The 20,680-nt window shown below is 34.5% G+C and overlaps 1 protein-coding gene and 1 pseudogene across 2 annotated transcripts; one reads left to right on the plus strand and one right to left on the minus strand.

Moving 5' to 3' along the window:
- Positions 1 to 2,161: 2,161 nt before the first annotated feature.
- LOC308641624 (olfactory receptor 8D1-like) lies at positions 2,162 to 3,106 on the plus strand (the record flags this gene model as incomplete). Its single annotated transcript, XM_081280273.1, has 1 exon — positions 2,162 to 3,106. The coding sequence occupies one exon, from the start codon at positions 2,162 to 2,164 to the stop codon at positions 3,104 to 3,106; it is 945 nt and encodes a 314-aa protein (XP_081136399.1).
- A 2,402-nt stretch (positions 3,107 to 5,508) lies between these two features.
- Positions 5,509 to 6,648, minus strand: LOC308641625 (glyceraldehyde-3-phosphate dehydrogenase-like; annotated as a pseudogene). Its single transcript has one exon. The product of its transcript is annotated as a glyceraldehyde-3-phosphate dehydrogenase-like (transcript).
- Positions 6,649 to 20,680: the final 14,032 nt, after the last annotated feature.

Genomic DNA, 20,680 nt, shown 5'->3' on the forward strand with positions numbered 1-20,680 from the left:
CAGCAACCCCAAAGAAAAAGGTATTTGTGTCTCCTGTGGTTATTATGTGCAGCCCAGTTAGCCCAGTTTAACTAGAGTGACCCCTGAGCCTTTTAGTCGAGAGAACAGAAACCCAGCACTAAAGCTCTTCCTATAAATAAAAATACATATGGAATATTCATTCAAATCACAGAACACTAGTTGTAACGCAAGTGGCTCATCATTGATACTGGTAGCATAATTACTGTCCCAGGAATATAAATCTTAATTAACCTTAATTACAACACATAGATTTAAAAATCTAAAAGTCAGGTTTACTATGCTCTTTTTGGAGCTCAGTCATGAGGTCAGAGACACTTGCTTTTTTGAAGTGCGACTCTCCTAGCTAAACTGCTTATGGTAATCCTACAACCATCTCAGGTGGGAACTATTATCATCTTTCACATACATTGTTTTCTTCCAAAAAGTAATATCAAAAATGTAATTGCATTCACTTGAAATGCCAACATTCTGTGCACATCATCAATTTAAGAGCAAATAGACTTTATCGTGTTTCTGGTTCTCAGGAGAATTTCATCACCTTGCGTGGATCTTGTGGTCCTCAGAGAATATTCTTGTCATCCATTTCCTTGGAGACCAAACATCCACAAACAATGAGTCAAAATATTCCCTTGCTTAGAAAAGGCTGTTTGTGTTATGGGGGTGAAAGGGAATCTTGTATTTGCTTACCCAGTGTCATTAAATTTCAGAGATCCAGTACACTATGGAAAGCCTCATCCCAAATTCATTCTTTCACAGAAGAGCAAAGGTGAAGTTACTTTCCCAAAGTCATACAGTGAGTTGGTGACACAGCTGGAGCATGAGGTAAGCATTGAGATGGCCAGAAGATGCTCTATTTTTTCTCATTTTCAATAATGTCCATTTGATTTTCAGTGTTCATCATTTACACTCCAACAAGATCAGCAAGGCACTGGATGGGGCATATTTTCCATAAAGCCAACTGTGTGAATTCATTTCACACTGAAAGAGAACAAACAAACCAAGTTGGAGCAACAATTCTACTCCTTACAGCATTCAGGTAAGTGTACACTTAGGAAAAGCCACATTTCCTTAAAGTTTTCATTGTAAAATAGAGTTACTTATGGAAAATTGCAAATTTGTAGTTCAATAAGCTAGTTAGATCAAATACATGTGGAAATTAGTTCACCCAATACAACTGGAGTTGGAGGAAACAAATTTACTCTTGCCTGTGACATGCAGTGGATAGAAGCACAGAAAGATGGTTCTTCTCTTTCCCATTATTTCATCAAAGTCCTAAGATGTGTCCACAATATATCCCAAAGCTCCTCTAGAAGTAAAATTGCCTGACAACAGACTCTCTTATTTGAATAACAGAACTTCAGAATCAACTTTAAAACCTTAACATGAAGCATCAAAGTAACCGTGCTTCCCTCTGTGACCTTGAATTGTGACCCTAAAACATGCATTTTCTCCCCAATTCTTGTTTATTCCACAGTAAACAACTACCTAATGCACACGCAGGCTGTTACTAGCCCAGAAGTTACTTTAATTTTAAAAAATATTTATTTTTTATTTGTAGTTGGACACAGTACCTTTATTTTATTTGTTTATTTTTATGTGGTGCTGGGGATCCAACCCAGGCCCTTGCACATGGGAGGTAAGAGCTCTACTGCTAAACCACAACCCCAGCCCCAGAAGTTACTTTCTTAGCACTAGATTGAACCTTGGTGTTAGCAGCAGGGAACATCCCAGCAGGCATTAGCCATGCAGAGGTCAGATGGATTTCCAGCCCAGCTGTAACTGTGGAGTACCCATTCATAGTAGACACTAGGGTGGTCTCTGAGGTTAAAAATGGGGCAGCCTTGAACTGTTCAGATACTTTCTAATCATTTTAAGATCATATAGTACTTGCTCTTTGTTTCTATACACCTTATAATATTCCTTGACTAAAAGAAACTCAAATCTGACATGAAAAAATATGTAATCCTCTTCTTTTGTTATTTACAGCCATTAAACTGTTCTCATTTGATGATCAGGATTTCTTTTCTTTTGTCACACTCGTAATAAAACAACTTCCCACCATGGGAACAGAGCTTTCTTACTTTCTAAGGTTTCTTTTTTTTTTTTTTTCCTTAGGTTTATACCCTGTTTCCTAGAGGAAATGATCAGATGCAATTTTTCCACCATGACTGAATTTGTCCTCCAGGGATTAACAGACCAACCAGAACTCAAACTGCCCCTTTTTCTCCTGTTTCTAGTAGTCTATGGGATCACTGTAGTGGGAAACCTGGGTATGATCCTCCTAATTACTGTTGATTCCAAGCTCCAAACTCCCATGTACTTTTTTCTTGGTAATTTGTCATTCATAGATCTCGTCTATTCCTCAGTTATTACCCCTAAACTGTTAGGAAACTTTATATGGGAACAAAATGTTATCTCCTATTCTGGATGTATGACACAGCTCTTTTTCTATTGCACGTTTGCTATTGCTGAGGGCTATATGCTGGCAGCCATGGCATATGATAGATATGCAGCTATCTGTAATCCACTGATCTACAGTGTCACCATGTCCCAAAAGGCATGCAGCATACTGGTAACAGGGGTCTATATCATGGCAGCTCTTGGAGCTGTAGCCCACACTTCCTCCATGATCAGGCTTTCCTTCCACGGGGAGAATGTCATCCACCATTACTTCTGTGACATAATTCCCCTCCTACAGCTTTCCTGCTCTAGCACCTATTTTAATGAGCTTCTGGTGACACTTATAGGTGGATTTAATGTGCTGGCAACAACTGGGCCCATAGCCATCTCTTATACCTTTATACTCACCAACATTCTTCGAATACCCTCAAGTGAGAGCAGGTCCAAAGCTTTTAGTACCTGTGGCTCTCATTTGACAGCTGTTGGGGTCTTCTACGGATCCATCATGTTTATGTATTTCAAGCCAACATCCAGCCACAGCAGGGTCCAGGAGAAGGTGGCCTCTGTGTTCTATACCGCGGTGATCCCTATGCTGAATCCTTTGATCTACAGCTTAAGGAATAAGGATGTAAAATATGTTCTGAGCAAAGTAATGAGAAAGAGATGTGGCCTACCCCAGAGTTAGTGGACATAACCACTAAGGATCATGGTGGCCACTTGACCTCTTCTTTTTCTTAAAACTAACTTCCCTGTTTCTTAAAATTAACATTCAATAATTTTCCCTTTTCCCATTTCCTCTAACAGTTGCCCATTTTATGAAGTATGTGCAAACACACACACACACACACACACACACACACACACACACTTATTTCTTGAGCAAACTATGCCAAAATATAAGGAATCATTGGTCCTTGATAAGCCTGGACATGTTTACTTAAAAATATTCTTCTGAGTTAAATTTGCACATTCTATTTCATTCCTTATTGAGAAAATCTGGAGTATATATTTTTTCCTTTATTTGGGGTAAGTCTGCATTCATCACCTTCTGTCTCACATAACTAGCTTTGTAACATTCAATGTTAAGTCTTACCAGATTAGGCTTAACACAATAGTAATTTAGCAATTAATCATAGGAAAAATTCAAAAACTAGGTATATACTTTGCTAATTTGAAGTCTCCTCATGGGTCCTCTCCCTTTTATTGTTCTGCTGTGTATCTTTCTTGTGAAGATTAATTGGGGAATCAATTAATTCCCAAATTAATGAACCTTTATAAAAACTTAAAAGCAGACATAAATAGCAAAATAATAAGTTCATAGTAGGCCAGGGAGGTTGTTTTCAGAAAGGAATATATATCCTAGCAAAATACACAAGCAATTTGACCTTTAAAAAATTTAATTTCATAGGTGATAGATTTTCCTTAATCTCAAAGAGACTGAATCATGGGCATGCTCCTAGAAGGCAGCCTAACTAATTCTCTTCTGCTCCCCATTTCCTCCTACTCCACTTACAGATGTTATGTCCAGTGTGATAACTGATTTCTTGTGGGAATGACTTACAGGGTAGGTAAGGATCATGCCAAACAACCTCATCCACTCAAGGCCTAAGTTTCCTGCTGTTCCTCTTCCAGCCTCCACTGCCAAAAGGGAAACTCCATTGGCAGGGCCCATGCTTTCCCATAGAGGAACTCATGGGATAACGTCTCTGTCCATGCATCCCACCTATTTCTCAATATTCCATGTAAAAATAAGAATAACAACTTAAAAACTGATCAAACTCAGCTCCTATACTCCTTCTTCATTTCTATCTTATTTTAATAGCTTTATTGAGGCATAACAGACAAATTAAATGTGTACAAATTGTATACATTAAACATATACAATTAGATAAGTGTTGACATGTACACACTCACAATGCCATCACTACAGTCAATTCGGTGAATATATCCATCATCCTTAAATGTTTACTCATGCTCCTCATTAATGTACCACTGGATGCTTTCTGTTGCTATAAATTTGTTTTCATTTTCAAGAATTTCATACAAATTAAATCATATAGTAATCACTCTTTTGTATGGGGCTTATTTTACCCAGCATAGTTATTTTTAATTTTGTCCATGTTGTTACATGTAATAATATCTACTATTATTGCAGTAGCATTCCATGGTATGAGTACACCAAATTCATTCATCTGGTGCTGGACATTGGTTTTTTTCCAGATAAAGGGTGGTGTACCAGTCATTGTGACAGCATAGGTTTATATGCTTTTATTTCTCATGGATAAGCACATCAGAGTGGAATACCTGGACCATGTATTAGGTATGCATTTATTGATTTAGAAACTGAAAACTGTTTTTCCAAAGTGGCTACACCATTTTACATTCTGTATAACAATTTTTCAGGATGTCAATTCCTACATTATTTTTGAAACATTTGTTGTGGTCACACTTATTATTATTATGCTTAACTCCTCCATATAATAGTTAGTGGTGTTTCATTGTGATTTAACTTGCATCTTCCTTATGATTAATGATGCTAAGCTTCTTTTCTTAATGTTATATGGATCTTTTTCAGTGAAAATGTCTGTTCAAATATTTTGCATCTCTTTTTTTCTTACTATTATTTTGAAAGCTCTTAATATCTTTATATATTCTCTCTATATAAAGTCACTCATGAGATAACTGGTTTGAAATATTTTCTCCCTGTCTATGCATTTTTTAAATTCTTTTTACCTTCTGTTGAGAAGTAAATTTCAGTCTATCAATATATTTTTGTATAGATTATTTATATCCTACACAGCTTTGCCTAAAACCAGGTAACAAAAATTGACTTAAATATCTTCTAGAGTTTTCACAAGTTCAGGTTATACATTTGGGTATAGGACCTATTGTGTATATGCTATGAAGTGCATATTCAAGTTCAATTTGTGTATAATCTTATTTGTTTTCATACTCTTTGATGTAAAGCCTTTTTTCACTGAATGTCTTTTCATTGTTATCCAAAAAATATTTTCATAAATACTCGTATCTTTTTCTGTATATTATAGCATTTTTATAATGTCTTTTTTGGAGGAGGGGTGCAGTGAATTATATGGATGGTATGTGACAGTAGGGCTTCCTAAGCTCCTCCCCATCTTCAGGGGGTCTGGGATGGAAATTGGGAAGAGGGGAGATTTTCAGTGTGTTGAGGGACTGAGTTAGGGGCAGGGACTCTTCGGCAGCTGAGGGCTTCTCTCTTCCTCTGTGTTCTTTCCGGGACAGGTGATCTAGAGGCTCTTGCTCCTTGGAGGCCATGTGGACCATAAGATCCACCACCCTGTTGCTGTAGCCAAATTCATTTTCATACCAGGAAATGAGCTTGACAAAGTGGTGGTTGAGGGCAATGCTAGCCCCAGCATCAAAGGTGGGAGAGTGAGTATCACTGTTAAAGTTTTAGGAGATGACCTGGTCCTCCATGTAGCCCCAGATGCCCTCTATGACTGATTCACCACCTTCTTGATGTCATCATATTTGGTCAGATTCACAAATGACATGTTGGGATTGGGCATACGGAAAGCCATGCCAGAGAGCTTCCCATTCAGTTCAGGGATGACCTGGCCCACAGCCTTGGCAGAGTCAGTGGATGCAGGGATGATATTCTTCTAGGCAGTCCCAAATCCATCATGCCACAGTTTCTCAAAGGGATCATCCACAGTATTCTGAGTAGCAGTGATGGCACAGATTGTGGTCATGAGTCCTTCCACAATGCTAAAGTTATCATGGATGGCCTTGGCCTGGGGTAGCTAAGCATTTGGTGGCATAGGAGGCATTGCTGACAATCTTGGGGGAGTTGTCATACTTCTCATGGCTCACACCCATCACAAACATGGGGCATCGCAAAAGGGACAGAGATGACCTTTGTGGCACCACTCCTCAGATGAGCTCCAGCTTTCTTCATGTTTAATGAAGACACCAGTGAACTCCACACATATTCAGCACCAGCATAAAATATCAATATTTGATATTGGTGGGATCTTACTTCTGGAAGATAGAGGTGGATTTTCCATTGATGACAAGCTTCCCATTCTCAGCATTGACTGTGCCATTGAATTTACCCTGGGTAAAATCATACTGGAGCATGTAGACCATGTATTTGAGGCCAATGAAGGGGTCATTGATAGCAACAAGATCCACTTTATAAAATAAGGACAGAATGTGTGTCAGAGCATTTGAAGACTCTATCAGCATTGAAAGCAGCCCTGGTGACCAGGCATCGAGTACGGCCAAATCTGCTCACTCTGAAATTCACTATCATGTCTCAGGGTCATGGCTAGCACTGCAAGAGAATAGAGGATGTGGCTGTCTGTCAAATCGGGAGGATCATAGAGCCTATAATAAGTCTTGATATTGGATTTTGTTTCTCTTTATTTTTCATCTTTTCCATGTTGTGATTATATTAGTTCTTTTGTTTTTCCATTAATATTTTAGGATCAGGATGTCAACTTTTACACACACACGCATACACATACACACAGTCTGATGAATAATTCCTTATTGCTTTGAATGTAAAGATAAACTTGAAAAGAGTTGTCATCATTTGAATAATGAGATTTCTAACCCAGACACCTGGTTAGAAATGCTGTAATATTTATTTAGGTCTCCCCTTAGCAATACATTTTAGTTTCCATTTTTTAGTGTAGAGATTCTTTAAAGAATTTTTTAAGGTATATCTTATTACTCACTTGCTTGATTCTCTATTAACTTATTTTTATTTCAATTTTATTTTGCTCACTGTTATTATATAGAAACACATTAAAGTAAAAATACTTTACCTGAAACTCTTACTAAATATATACACCATAGTAGATGTTCTGAGGCTTTGCTAAATTTTCTACAGACAGCTTTACTTCCTTTCAGTGTCATTTTTCTTTTTCCTTATTATAGCACCTGAAACTTACAATACAATATTGAATAGAAGTGATAAGGCCATACCGTTTTGACATTGATCTTAGAAGGAAATCATTCAGTCATTCACAAGTCTGATGTAAGTTTATCATAGATTTTTTTTATCATATTTAGAAATTTCTCTTTTATTCCTGGTTTGTTGCGAATTTTGGATTTTTTTAAATGAGAAAATAAGGTTGTATTTTGTCAATGTTTCTTCTAAATTACTGAAATATGTTTTATTTTTAAAAATATCATTGATTACATTGATTATCAAAAGTTATAACATTGTTAAAATCTTGGAACATCCCTACTTTGACATGATATGTTATCTTCCTAAGAGATTTGTTTTGTTTAGAATTTTGCACCTATTCAAGAGGGATATTTGTTTACAGTTTTCCATTATGTGATATCTTTGTCAGGTTTTTAGTAATGGGGGGGGTAGCATTATAAAATGAGTTAAATTATAAAATGAGTTAAATGAGTTATTTGCTCTCCCTGAAAGTTCTTGAAGTGTTCATGTACAGTTGAAATTTCTGCTTCCTTAAATGGTTAATATCATTTATCAGAGAAATCTGCATCTGGATTTTCCCTTGTGTGAAGATTTTCTGATTCAATTTTTAAAAAATAAAATAAAATAAAAGGAAAAATCTAGGTTATGAATTTTCTCTAGAGTAAACTTAGGTAGTTTGTGGGGTTTTGTGTATTTACCACTTATATTTAAGTTCTGGAATTTGAGGCATTTATGTCCATTCAAGTTTCTTAATTTCTATCAATTAATTTCTGATATTGGTAATTATGTTCCCTTTTTTCCTAATCAAACTTGCTACAGACTTATTGATTCTATTGATCTCAGAAAATAAAGTAAGTTTTTCTTTTCTGATTGATTTTGATTGAATTTTATTTAGTTGGGGTTAACTGAATTTTCTCTTGTTGATTTATTAATTTATATTTCAGTTATTTATGCTCTGTTCTTTATTATTTCCTTTCTTCTGCTTCTTTGGATTTCATTTGCTCTTATTATTTTCAAGTTTTTAAGGTAGAGTTATGTCAGTGATTTAGGATCATTGAAAATCTACAATAGTAAAAAAACAATAAAACCATCTGGGAGAGTATAATATTCATTGACAAGGTTATTATTTTTCTTTGGCCTGATAGTTTGAGCTCGAAATTTTGTTTTTTATATTATGATTCAAAGCTATTCCTCTTTTGCTGTTTTTGATTTATGAATTTAAATAGTAAATTTTAATAGTTAATTTGTTCTACTTACATTACTTTTCAGAGATTTTCTCCTATCTATGTGGATTTTATTTTATTTTAATGACTGTATAAGTAATGTAAATTATTTAAAAGTGAAACTTCTTTTTGTGGATGGATAATATAGTCATTTAAATTCTATTGTAATTCAATAAAGTTGGAAATTATAATAAAATCCTTCTATGAATATTAATATTGTTTCTAATATCTTACTATAAAATATTCATATAAATAAAATATGTAGTTCAGTTGTAGGTTAGATGGTTCCAGGTGAGATTAAGCAACTGGCACTTTAATCTCCCACTGAACTAACTATAAAATAAGGTATAAAATAAGGACAGAATGTGTGTCAGAGCATTTGAAGATTCTATCAGCATGTAGAGATGGGAAGTTATCTTGAAATACTCCAAAGAGGCAGAGTAGTTTGTAGTGCTTTTATTTTTCTTGTTGGTGATATTTAAAAATTCAGTAGTAAAACAAAATAATTTAAATGTGTTGGGATTTTGTGCAAGATTAAGAAAACCTCTCCACACATCCAGGTTATAGAGGAATACCCCCTTGCATTTGTTTTTTTTTTAACTTTAAATACTTCAATTTTAAAATTTAGTGTTGGAGTTCATTCTTTTGCTAAGTGCAGATATAGATATCATGTATTCTTTTCCTGAATAGGTATTTTAGATTGTTAGCATTGCTAAATGAAAGATTCCTTCTCTTTCCAGCTATATTAGATGCTACTTTATATTATACTTGTTATGTTTTGGATGTGAGGTAACCCCAAAAATCTCACATGTGAGACAGTGAAAGAAGGTTCAGAGGAGAAATGATTGGGTTGTAAGAATCTTAATCCAATCAGTTAATTAAGTCCCTGATACAGATTAGCTGAGTGGTAACTGAAGTGATAGGGTGTGGCTGGAGGAGGCGGGCATTGGAGTGTGGTTAGGGGTATATATTTGTGTCTGGCAAGTGGAGACCCTCTCTCTGCTTTCTGATCACCATGTGAGCTGCTTCCCTCTGCCACACCCTTCCACCATGATGTTCTGCCTCACCCCAGTCCTGAGGAATGAAGCTGTTCTTCTATAGACTAAGACTTCTTAAACTCTGAGCTCTCAAATAAAATTTTCCTGCCCGAAAATTGTTCTGGTTGGGTCTTTAAGTCGGAGCAGTGAAAATGCTGACTAAAACAACCCTTAATTTCTATATGTGTTCAATCATATTTTGGATGTTATATTCCATTGTACTTCCTGCCTTTTGATGCAGTAGTAGCACCTTTTTTTAATTTACAAGTTTTTTAGTGTTTTAATATGTGGTAGTTCTAATTTTCCCTGTAGTTTTTTTTTTTCAATTGCCTTCTAATTATTTTTGCATGGTGTTTCTCTTTTTGAAACTTAGTACTAAATCACCCAGCTTTGCCACACCTCTATTGTAGCTATATAAGCTCACTACACCCTACACACCCAATAATTAATACAATAAGTCTAGACAGCATAAAAAAACAACTGAGTGCTGATAAAAGTAAATAAACTAACCACAAAATTTTAGTCAAAATGGATCACAGGCCTAATTGTAAAACCTAAAACCATAAAAAAATTATAGGAAAACCTAACAGAAGGAAGTTTTCTGCAACTTCAAAATATATAAAGGATTTTTAAAGGAATATACATATAATAAAAGCAATAAATTGAGCATCAAAATCAAATAGATTTTTTCTTTGAAAAACACTGAGAATATGAAAAGACAAGTCACACATTAGGGATGTGATATTTGCAGTACTCATATCTTATAGAGGACTTGTTTCCATAAACAGGATTCATCTACTATAAAATTTACATAAAATTCAATAATAATAACTCAAAAATTGAATAATAAACTGAAAAAAAATTAACCAGATTCTTTACAAATAAGATAAATGAACAATAATGCACATGAAAACGTTCAGTATTATTAGTCAGCATGGAAAGCAAATGCAAACCATGAAATGGGACAAAATACAAACCAATAAGTATCTTTTAATTTGTTTAAATCTACTTTTGTATCTTTCAGAATGACTTAAATGTTTCCTTGTGGTAGAATAGAATGGAAATTTCAGCAGTTTAAGAGCTGACAGGCTGTGATTTCACACATTGGCACACAGCAGCTCTACTTACTGACATATAAGCATAGGGGCTTGCAGCAGTTAACAGGTACCTGTAACAACTGCATAGCAGCAGCAGAAGCAGGAAACAAAACAGCTGGGACAGAACAATCCCTGTATGAGCTAAAAGTCACTAGGCTGTTGACAAACTTGTACCCATATACGGAATGTTGAATGCACACTCCAATAGAATTGCATGAACTCCCTTGCCTTGATGTACCCCAAACTTGCTTTTGTATAAAAATAAAAGCCCTGCTGCACTCAGGGCTCAGACTTCGGGAATTATCCCTCTGGGCCATGGTAGCACTAATAAAGTGTTGCTTCCAGATCTTGGTATCCTGACCCTCATTTCCTGCTACATCCTCTTAGAGTTTTTTCCATTTTGTATTAAAAATAATAGCATGTACTTTAACTTTTTGTTGTTATTGTAAAGGAGGTTTATAGTAGTTACATTTTTTATTTCTGAAGGTTAATTTTTTTTATTGCATGACTGAATTTTTAGTTTTATCACGGAATCTCTAAGAATTTTGAGGTGTTTTCTTATATCATCTGAAACTAGAGGTAACTCTTTTCTCCTAATTTTTACGCTTCTATGTGGTTTCTCACGTCTATTGCATTGACACATTTCTTTTTTTTTCTGTGTCTTAGTAGGAATAACTCAATGTTTTCCTCTGTGATATACTATTTGTTGAATCATGGTATATTCCATTATATTTAGAAAGTAAACATCTGTTTTCTCTTTTATACAGTGTTTTTAACATAAGTAATTAAAATTTGAGTTTGTCAATGGGTTTTTAATCATGTTATATATTTTTCTTTTATCCTTTGATTTATAACAGGATTATAGGATCCTAATGTCAAAACATTGTACATTCCTATGATAAATCCCACCTGGTCAAGGTCCTCTATTTTCTTATTCAAGTACTAGATTCTGTTTGCTAATACTGTATTTAGTGATTTTGTTTAATCTTTTCATACTGTATTTAATGTTTTTGCTTTGATATTCTGAATGTTATAGGTCTATAACGATTCCTGCTATACTTTCTAATTAAAGGGAATTTGGAAGATTGTTATTATTTTTATTCTCTGGGATATTTTACTCTATTTTAAGCTTTGGGCCAATTTTGTCTTTGAACTTATTGTGGAAATGCAAATTGAAATCCTCTGGGCCTGTGTTTTTCTTTAGGATTGTTTCTTAACTTGCATCCTTAATGGAAATGAATCTGTTAAATCTTACAATTGCTGGTGGGTAAAACCTTAGTAAACCATATTTTCCTAGGAAACTCTTTTAACTAAATTTTAAGATTCGTCTCCACAAAGATCTCAAACTAATTTCTCCTAGTTTACATTCCTGTTTCACTGGCTTATTTGTGTTATTTATTTCATATCTTATACATTGATGTGTTATCTTTTATTTTAATTTACTTAAAGATTTGCCTATTTGGTTGATTTTTTAATTCAGGATTTTGATTTTTAAATTATGTCTGTTTTATTTCTAATTTATTAATTTAATAATTAATTATATATTTTGATTTTTTTCTAATTTATTGATTTATGTTCAGTTGTTAAATTAGGAAATCAATTTTCATTATTGTACTTTTCTTCAGATTATTTACATTCAGTGATACAAACATATATCAAGGGTGCATACCAACTGGTTTGATAAATGAGCACATTTGTTAATGTCATTCCTTGCCAGGTGAAAATATATTCCTTCCTCAGAATGCTCCACATTGGCCATTGCCAGTGAACAACAACTACAATGCAGACTGTTTTTACTACTGTTACTATGATGAGATTTCCCAGCTGGATTTCCTTGTACATTTTGTGGACAAGATTTGCCTTTTGAGAGTTTGTAGTAACTGCAGTGTACCTACAGTGCTGTGACCCACGCAGCATCAACAAAAGATCTCCAATAGGGGCATGAGGAGATGGAGAAAAACACAGAGACAAAGAAAACACAGAGACATTTTTAAGCAAAGCTGGGGCCATTTGGGACACTGCCCTCTGATAGAGTCACAGAGACCCAGAACTAGCCCCACGAGTTTATTATATAGGGTCTTATAGGAAGTTTAACTATAAGGCTTTGTGAATTGTTCAAGGCTTGTGAGTTATTAAGAAGTATTTTTATGCACTAAAAAGTTACAGAGCTGGAAACTTTTTCTAACTATCCTGCTGTTACGGTGTTAGAAACATCTGTGTTGTACCCAGAAAACCCATCGTACTGGAACATCTGATAACTATTAGGGTGAGAGCCTGGTATGAAGGCTGTTCACATTGCTGCCTTTTGGCAAGGACTGTTTTCCAGGCTTGGCTTTTGCCTATATTGCAGGATCAGCTGATGACTAGATCTTATCTACTCTCCACACTCTACTCTCTTTTGTCAGCATAGGCATGTGCAGTTTCTTCAGTGGAAATATTTTCTCTTTCTTTCTTTTTTTTGCACAGCATTTAGGAATAGATTGGGTGTATGTTTTCTGTTTATGTTGTTGTTTTGACTTTCTTTTATATTTCAGAATTTTTAACTTTTTGTCTGTCATTTCCCCTATCTAGTATACATATGATTCCTCTTGAGTTGGTTTCATCCTCTCACCTAGAAGTGCTATTTTTCTAAGATTGCACCCTAAGTCTTTTGTGCTTTTTAGTTGACTTGAGTTTGGTTCCCATAGTCAATATTCTGGTTTACCAAAAGTATCTTTTTTAGCATGTTTGCATTAAATGGTCCTTTTAATACTGAAGGCTATTCTACTCAATTTCTTTTGTTTAATAGGAGTGTTACTTAATATTGCTTGTGCTGTTATCTAGCTATGCTGAAGGCACAGTGATCATGTGGTCTTACTTTTTCTTTTAGTTAACCTATATGTATAGCTTTGGGAAGAATATCTGGAGAGATTTTAATTTAGGCAAGCAATGTCACCACAATGTTACCTCAAAATTCTGGGAAAAAAACATTTTAAATCATCACTTCCAAAAAAATGTATAGCTAAATGAATGTGGTACATACTTAGACATCAGGGTATTGCCTATATTGAGATACAAGTTCACCAAAAAGGCTAAAATTTAAAATATCACAATACTAAATCTTGGCAATGTTCTGGAGAAACTGGTGCTTTCTCTTACTGATAGTTGCAGTATAGCATGCCAACAGCCCTAGGACATAGTGTGGCATTATTTTATAAAGCTGTTTCAGCAAAAACTACTAATTCACTCTACATCAAGGAGATATATAACCTGAAGTAAAAAAAAATACCCAGGAAAAATGAGGATATATATCAACCATAAGTCAGAAAAAGAATATTCATTGAAATTTTAATTATAACAGCTAAAAAAATGAACACACAAATGTCTATCAAACTGGAGAATAGATAAATAAAATGTGCTGTATTCACATGACGGAGGTTGCACACATGCACCATAGTATGAGTATATAAACTAGACATAGAAGAGTATATATATTCTATGGCTTCATTTATATGAAGTTCAAACATGGCAAAACCAACTGTACAAGTCAAAATAGTGGCTACCTTTAGCGGTAGGCATTTACTAGAAAGAAGAAAGAGGAAGCCTCCTGGTGCAATGCCAATGTTCAAGTCTTTATCTGGGGAGTCACTAAGTATAAACATCATCAAGAATCCGAGGAGCTACATTCCACTGCATGTTGTATGTATATATGTGAAGATTCACTGGTATGCAGTAGAAGAATATCTTCAAAAACACTTGGAATCAAAGATGAAACCCCTTGTATTTATCTCCCTGCACTCAACAATGAAATATAGAAAGGATGTCAAAGTCATCCCTAAAGTGTTATCCATTTAAATTTGCATGCTATGTGCTTATTTAAGTAGGAAAAGGAAAAAATGCCTGCTAATACACTATGGATTTTTCATCTAAGTACATCACATATGTGAGCACCTTTTGTCATGCCTTTATCACTTCACACTTCCCATGTAGATAATTTTCTTTTCAGTATTATTTTACAAAATTGTTATAATGATTGCTTTTTATTCTATTGTGTCTGTATCATACTTATTCTATTTTATATCTATACCAAATTCAAACATAAACCTTTGAGAGAATTTTATGCATTCATTATTTTACTTTTATAATAGCAAGGCAATAAATGTCATAACTTTACCTTTGACATGTAACTTTTGTTTCTAAAGTACACATGCATAGAAATTGAATAACTCGTCAAAAGCTCTTATAAAATTATAATATATTTGATATATTATAAAAATGTCTTATACAAATTAATATGAATATTTCTATATAAGTCCTATTGTACTCTCAAGATTTTTAAAAATGTTTGCTATTTCATAGGTAAATTCTAGATAACTTATATAACTTGTTTTATTTGAATTTCTATTCCTAATAGAGCTTAAAATTTTTATTTTGCTAATTATACATATGCATTTATATGTATGTATGAATATGTTTATACATATGTATATGAATATGAATATGTGTATGTATATGAATACATATGTGTATATATATATGCCCATTTAATGATTTTTATCTACCTTTTTATAAATGTAAGCAGCATTTACATAGCTCAATTTTGTTCAGCTAAAATTATTTTCCTCTTCTCCATTAGTTCTTACTCCTCCTTCTACAAAAAGACTGAATCATTATAACAAGTTAACTAAATTATATCCTCTTATTCTATTTTTATTCATCATAGTTTTACCATAGTCTTGCCACCATTTCTTCCTCTCTGAATTGACTGGAGTCTGATTTTCTATTTTTTCTTTTTCCTTTTTTAAATTTTTTAAAAATATTCTGGTATGGGGGGTTGAGCCCAGGGGCACTTAACCATTGAGCAACATCCCAGTTCTTTCTGTTATTACTTTTTATTTTGAGACAAGATCTTGCTAAGTTGTTTAGGGCCTCACTAAGTTGCTGAGGCTGGCTTTGAACTTGCAATCCCCCTGCCTCAGCTTCCAAAGCTGCTGAGTGGAGCCTGATTTTCTAAGTCCTAAAATTAATGTATGGGATGAGACATTCCTCATTCCTGATGTTTCCATCCATCAGGTGGGATACCTATACCTCTAGTACTGCAAGTTCACCGATTCTCCCTTGGAAGGTGGGGCTGCTCATCTGATTGATGAGTTTCAAAAGGGAAAATGTTCTAGCAGCACATTTCACAATAGCTAGACTGTGGAACCAACCTAGATGCCCTTCAATAGATGAATGGATAAAAAAAAATGTGGCATTTATACACAATGGAATATTACTCAGCACTAAAAAAATAACAAAATCATGGATTTGCAGTGAAATGGGTGGCATTAGAGCAGATTATGCTAAGTGAAGTTAGCCAATCCCTAAAAAACAAATGCCAAATGTCTTCTTTGATAAAAGGGGGGCAACTCAAAACAGAGCAGGGAGGAAGAGCATGAGAAGAAGATTACCATTAAATAGGGATGAGAGGTGGGAGGGAATGGGAGAGAGAAGGGGAATTGCATGGGAGATGGAAGGAGACCCTTATTGTTATACAAAATTACATATAAGATGGTGTGAGGGGGAAGAAAAAAAAAGAGAGAGAAATGTGTTACAGTAGATGGGGTGGAAAGGGAGGGGAGGGAAGGGGGGATAGGAAGGGGATAGGAAGGGCAGCAGAATACAACAGATACTGGTATGGCAGTATGTATAAACGTGGCTATATAACCAATGTGATCCTGCAATCTGTACACATGGAAAACTAAGAATTCATACCCCATTTAATCAAATGTGTGATATATGATATGTCAAGATCATTGTAGTGTTTTGAGCAACTAATTAAAAAAGGGAAAATGTTCATTTCTGTGTTATATTTCATGAGTTAGCATATTTTCATAATAAATAATAAATAAAAATGTTATATAAATAATAAATAATAATATATCATTTAAAATATATTATCAAGATATTATAATATATTAAATATATTATATACTATAATATATATTAAAATAATATATTATTTTAATAATAAATAATAAATTTTATGAGTTAGCATATTTTCATAAAGAATATATCTTTCAGGGCTAGGGCTGTAGCTCAGTTGTAGAACACTTGCCTAGCATGTGTCGGGCACTGGGTTCAATCCTCAGCACCACATAAAAATAAATAAATAAAATAAAGGTAATTGTGTTTATAATAAAGAATATTATTTTAAATAAATGAATATATCTTTGCTCTTGCCTATGAGTCCTACAACAGCTAATAGAGACCTACATGGATTCAGCACTTTCTGTGATTCATGGTAATTTTGTTTAATTCTAGAGTTTGGTGAGTAGGATAACATAAAGAAACTATCAAATATGAGTTATTTGATGAGAAAAAGGAAGTCCAGTAGAGTAGAAGAAGGAGAATGGGAAAAGGGAGAAAAGACGGAGGGAAAAGGGGAAAGATCACAACTGAATTTGATTTCCTTGTAAGTATAAGTTTGTTGGGATGAACCCAACAACTATGCATAAGGATACAGCTATAATTTAAAAAAAGCAATCACTTTTCCCAAAATATACCTTAGCAATAATAAAGTTGTAAGATCACTTTACCCAAAATACACCTTAGCAATAATAAAGTTGTAAGAAAGATATTTTACTTCTTCACTTTACAACTAATTTACTTTTTCTCTCAATTTGTGCAGAACACAAATCATTGCAGCTCCAAACAGATGATACCTTGTATAATGGACCAGGGGTATAAAGAAGTTAAAAAAAATAAAGTTAGATGCAAAAGCTAACCACTTGAGTCTTATGTTTTTAATAGGGAGATAGGAATGGATTTTTATCTCAGTGTCATGAAGTAACACTCATTTGACATTACTTTGATAGTTTACAGTTTATATACATAGCTTCCAATTATTGAGATCTCAAGAAGCGGCAACTAGATGCTAACAGCTGAGGATGTCAGACTTTCATTTTCACAGGTGCATATACAGCAGGACTGTTCACAAGTAAATTTCTTTCTTTCTTATTTCTTTCTCTTTCTCTCTTTTCTTTCTCTCTTTCTCTTCTTTCTTTCTTTCTTTCTTTCTTTCTTTCTTTCTTTCTTTCTTTCTTTCTTTCTTTCTTTTTAGAGACAGGTAATTTTTAGTGAGGGAAAATTTATTTTTCCAGTGACCACGCTGCTAGTTCTAGGACGACTTCAACACAGACAAATGTCTCAATGTTACAAAATTAGAGACCTCCAAAAAACTGAGGCAGTGTGAAGTCCTCCTCTTCAAACCCAACTTCTTGTGACCAAGTCATAAAGGTTTCATGTCACTGAGAGTAATAGGCATGAGTTTATTGAAGGGATTAGGAAAAGGAAAAGGGACACTTTCAAGGGAAAGAGTGGGTCCTCTCACAGATGAGAGGTCCAATGTGCCTCACCTGTGCGATCCCAGGGAAGTTTCAGAGAATTCCACCCAGGTCAATCTTTTGATTTAAACTGAAGCAGGGTGACATCAAACATTTAAATCCTCACTGCCATGGCCATTCTAGATTACCCTGGCCCATGTTGACTGGTTCTAATTGAATTGTTATTCATACATCCTTATAGATTTTGTGGTTAGCAGGAGGGGTTATCCTTATCTTCCAGAATGGTCTGTGAAAATGTCACAAACTTCTCTCTCTTGTTTCCTTTTATCAAGGTTATCTCCTGCCTGCATTTCCTTTCAGATAATGGGTAGGTTGCTGAGGAATGTGACATCCTGTTCACTTAGGCTACAAAGGTTTGCCGGCAAATTGCTTTTTGGTAAAGAAAGCATGTGGAAGTAAGCACAGTGGGTTCATTTTATAGAATTATTCTCTTTAGCTTGTGTTTCCACCATCCTTAATAATCTGTCCCCTAACATCAACAAAGACTAAGTCCTTTGAATAATGTGATTTAAGTGCTTCTTCACATAACTAAGAGTTCCATGATACTCAGACAATGTAGGTTGGGTAGTTTGAGCTAAACTAAGCAATTGCACAAGATGCTTTAAAATATTGTTGCAGCTTAAATTTAAATATACAGAGAAAGCTCTTTTCAAGTAGAAAAAAAATTATAAAAAGTAATTTGGGGACAATAGGGATTAGAACAATCATCTGTTATTTTCACACTATTATTTTTTTATTGGTTGTTCACAACGTTACAAAGCTCTTGACATATCATACTTCATACATTAGACTGAAGTGGGTTATGAACTCCCAATTTTACCCCAAATGCAGATTGCAGAGTCACATCGGTTACACATCCACAATTTTACATAATGCCCTATTGGTAATTGTTGTACTCTGCTCCCTTTCCTATCCCCCACTATCCCCCCTCCCCTCCCCTCCCTTTTACTCTCTCTACCCCATCTCCTGTAATCCATCTCCCTCCTTATTTATTTTCCCATTCCCCACCCAGCCTCTTATATGTAATTTTGTATAGCAATAAAAAATGACAAAATCATAGAATTTGCAGGGAAATTGATAGCACTAGAGCAGATTATGCTTAGTGAAGCTAGCCAATCCCTAAAAAACAGGTGCCAAATGTCTTCTTTGATATAATGAGAGCAAATATGAACAGAGCAGGGAGGAAGAGTAGGAAGAAAAGAGTAACATTAATCAGTGACATGAGATGGGAGGGAAAGGGAGAGATGAGGAAAATCACACTATTTTTAAGGGAGTTAATTTTTTAGTTAACTCTCTGGGGTAGTGAGGCAACTCGGTGGTAGAGTGTTTGCCTAGCATATGCAAGGCTCTGGGTTTGAGCCTCAGCAAAAGAGGAAAAAAGGAAAAGAAAGAGGAGGAGGAGGAGGAGGAGGAGGAGGAGGAGGAGGAGGAGGAGAATTAATGTCTATCAAGTGATCTCATGCTTAAGCTAAACTTGGATATGCTAAAGGCATAAGCTCTTTCCAGGACTGCAAATATCTGTCTCCTAAGCTAGAGCTTTCCCCTACAAAAGGGTTGTAGACTGTAGATTTCATTAACAACTAATAAAAATGAAGAGGAAGACCTTACCATAAAAAGAATATTTCATCTTATAGGGAAGAAGAAGCAGCTCAATCAAAGTATAGTAAAATTAAAGGCTAAGAATATGGACTGAAAACATTCTGTTTCTACAAATATGTTTAGTAAATGAAATGAGTTATAAATGATGCAGTTTTAAATCCCACTAGGAGCAGCAGAAAATTGCAGATAAATAAAGGACATGTAAATTAAACATTCCAAGAAGAGATGAAAGCAGATTAAAAATCTACATGATAGAAATAACGATTATAAAAAAGTAATGGTGTTGGAAAAAAGAGCAAATAGATAAGTAAAGCAAGTCAGAGACAGAAATACAAGTACCACAAGATCTCTATATGTGGGATATAAAAAAGTGAGTTGCAAAAAGAGTAAATAATACATGTCCTCTCAAATACTGAAAGGAAATAAGAAACAGGAGAGATAGAAAAGATAAAAGCATTATCTGGATCCTAAAATATTCACGGAAGAAATACATGGAATTAAGTACAGAGAAGACTCATTAAGGAGAAGTGGACAATGTCATGATTAAAGTCCTGGACCTGGGTAAACAACTTGATGGGAAGTTAAAACTGGGAGGTATTATAAAAGGGAGGACCTAAAGGTAGATATGCTTTGTTAGAACAGTGGGATTTTATAGATGAAAACCTACTGATTTCATATGTCTCAATTAGAATGATTCCTAAGATAAAATTTAAAACATTTTGTTCTAAAAAGTATATTGGCTAAAACAAGAGCAACAAAAAAGCAAAGGGAGAAAGCCATAATTTCAATAACTTCCAATTAACATAACTGGTTTAATGTGTGATATAGGATGAATAGAATCAATTTGAGATGGAAGTTAAGATGGTGGAAATTCAATGAAACATTCCTTGGAGGAGGGAAATCAGCTTATGGATACAAAGCTTAGAAGCATATTTTATTACCATCCCTCTCTACCCAACCCATGCCACCCCAAAAAAAGATGGAATTGCTACATGTGGTCTGG

This window comes from Spermophilus citellus, assembly GCF_964194105.1.
Source record: "Spermophilus citellus genome assembly, chromosome: 2".
Taxonomy (NCBI): domain Eukaryota; kingdom Metazoa; phylum Chordata; class Mammalia; order Rodentia; family Sciuridae; genus Spermophilus; species Spermophilus citellus.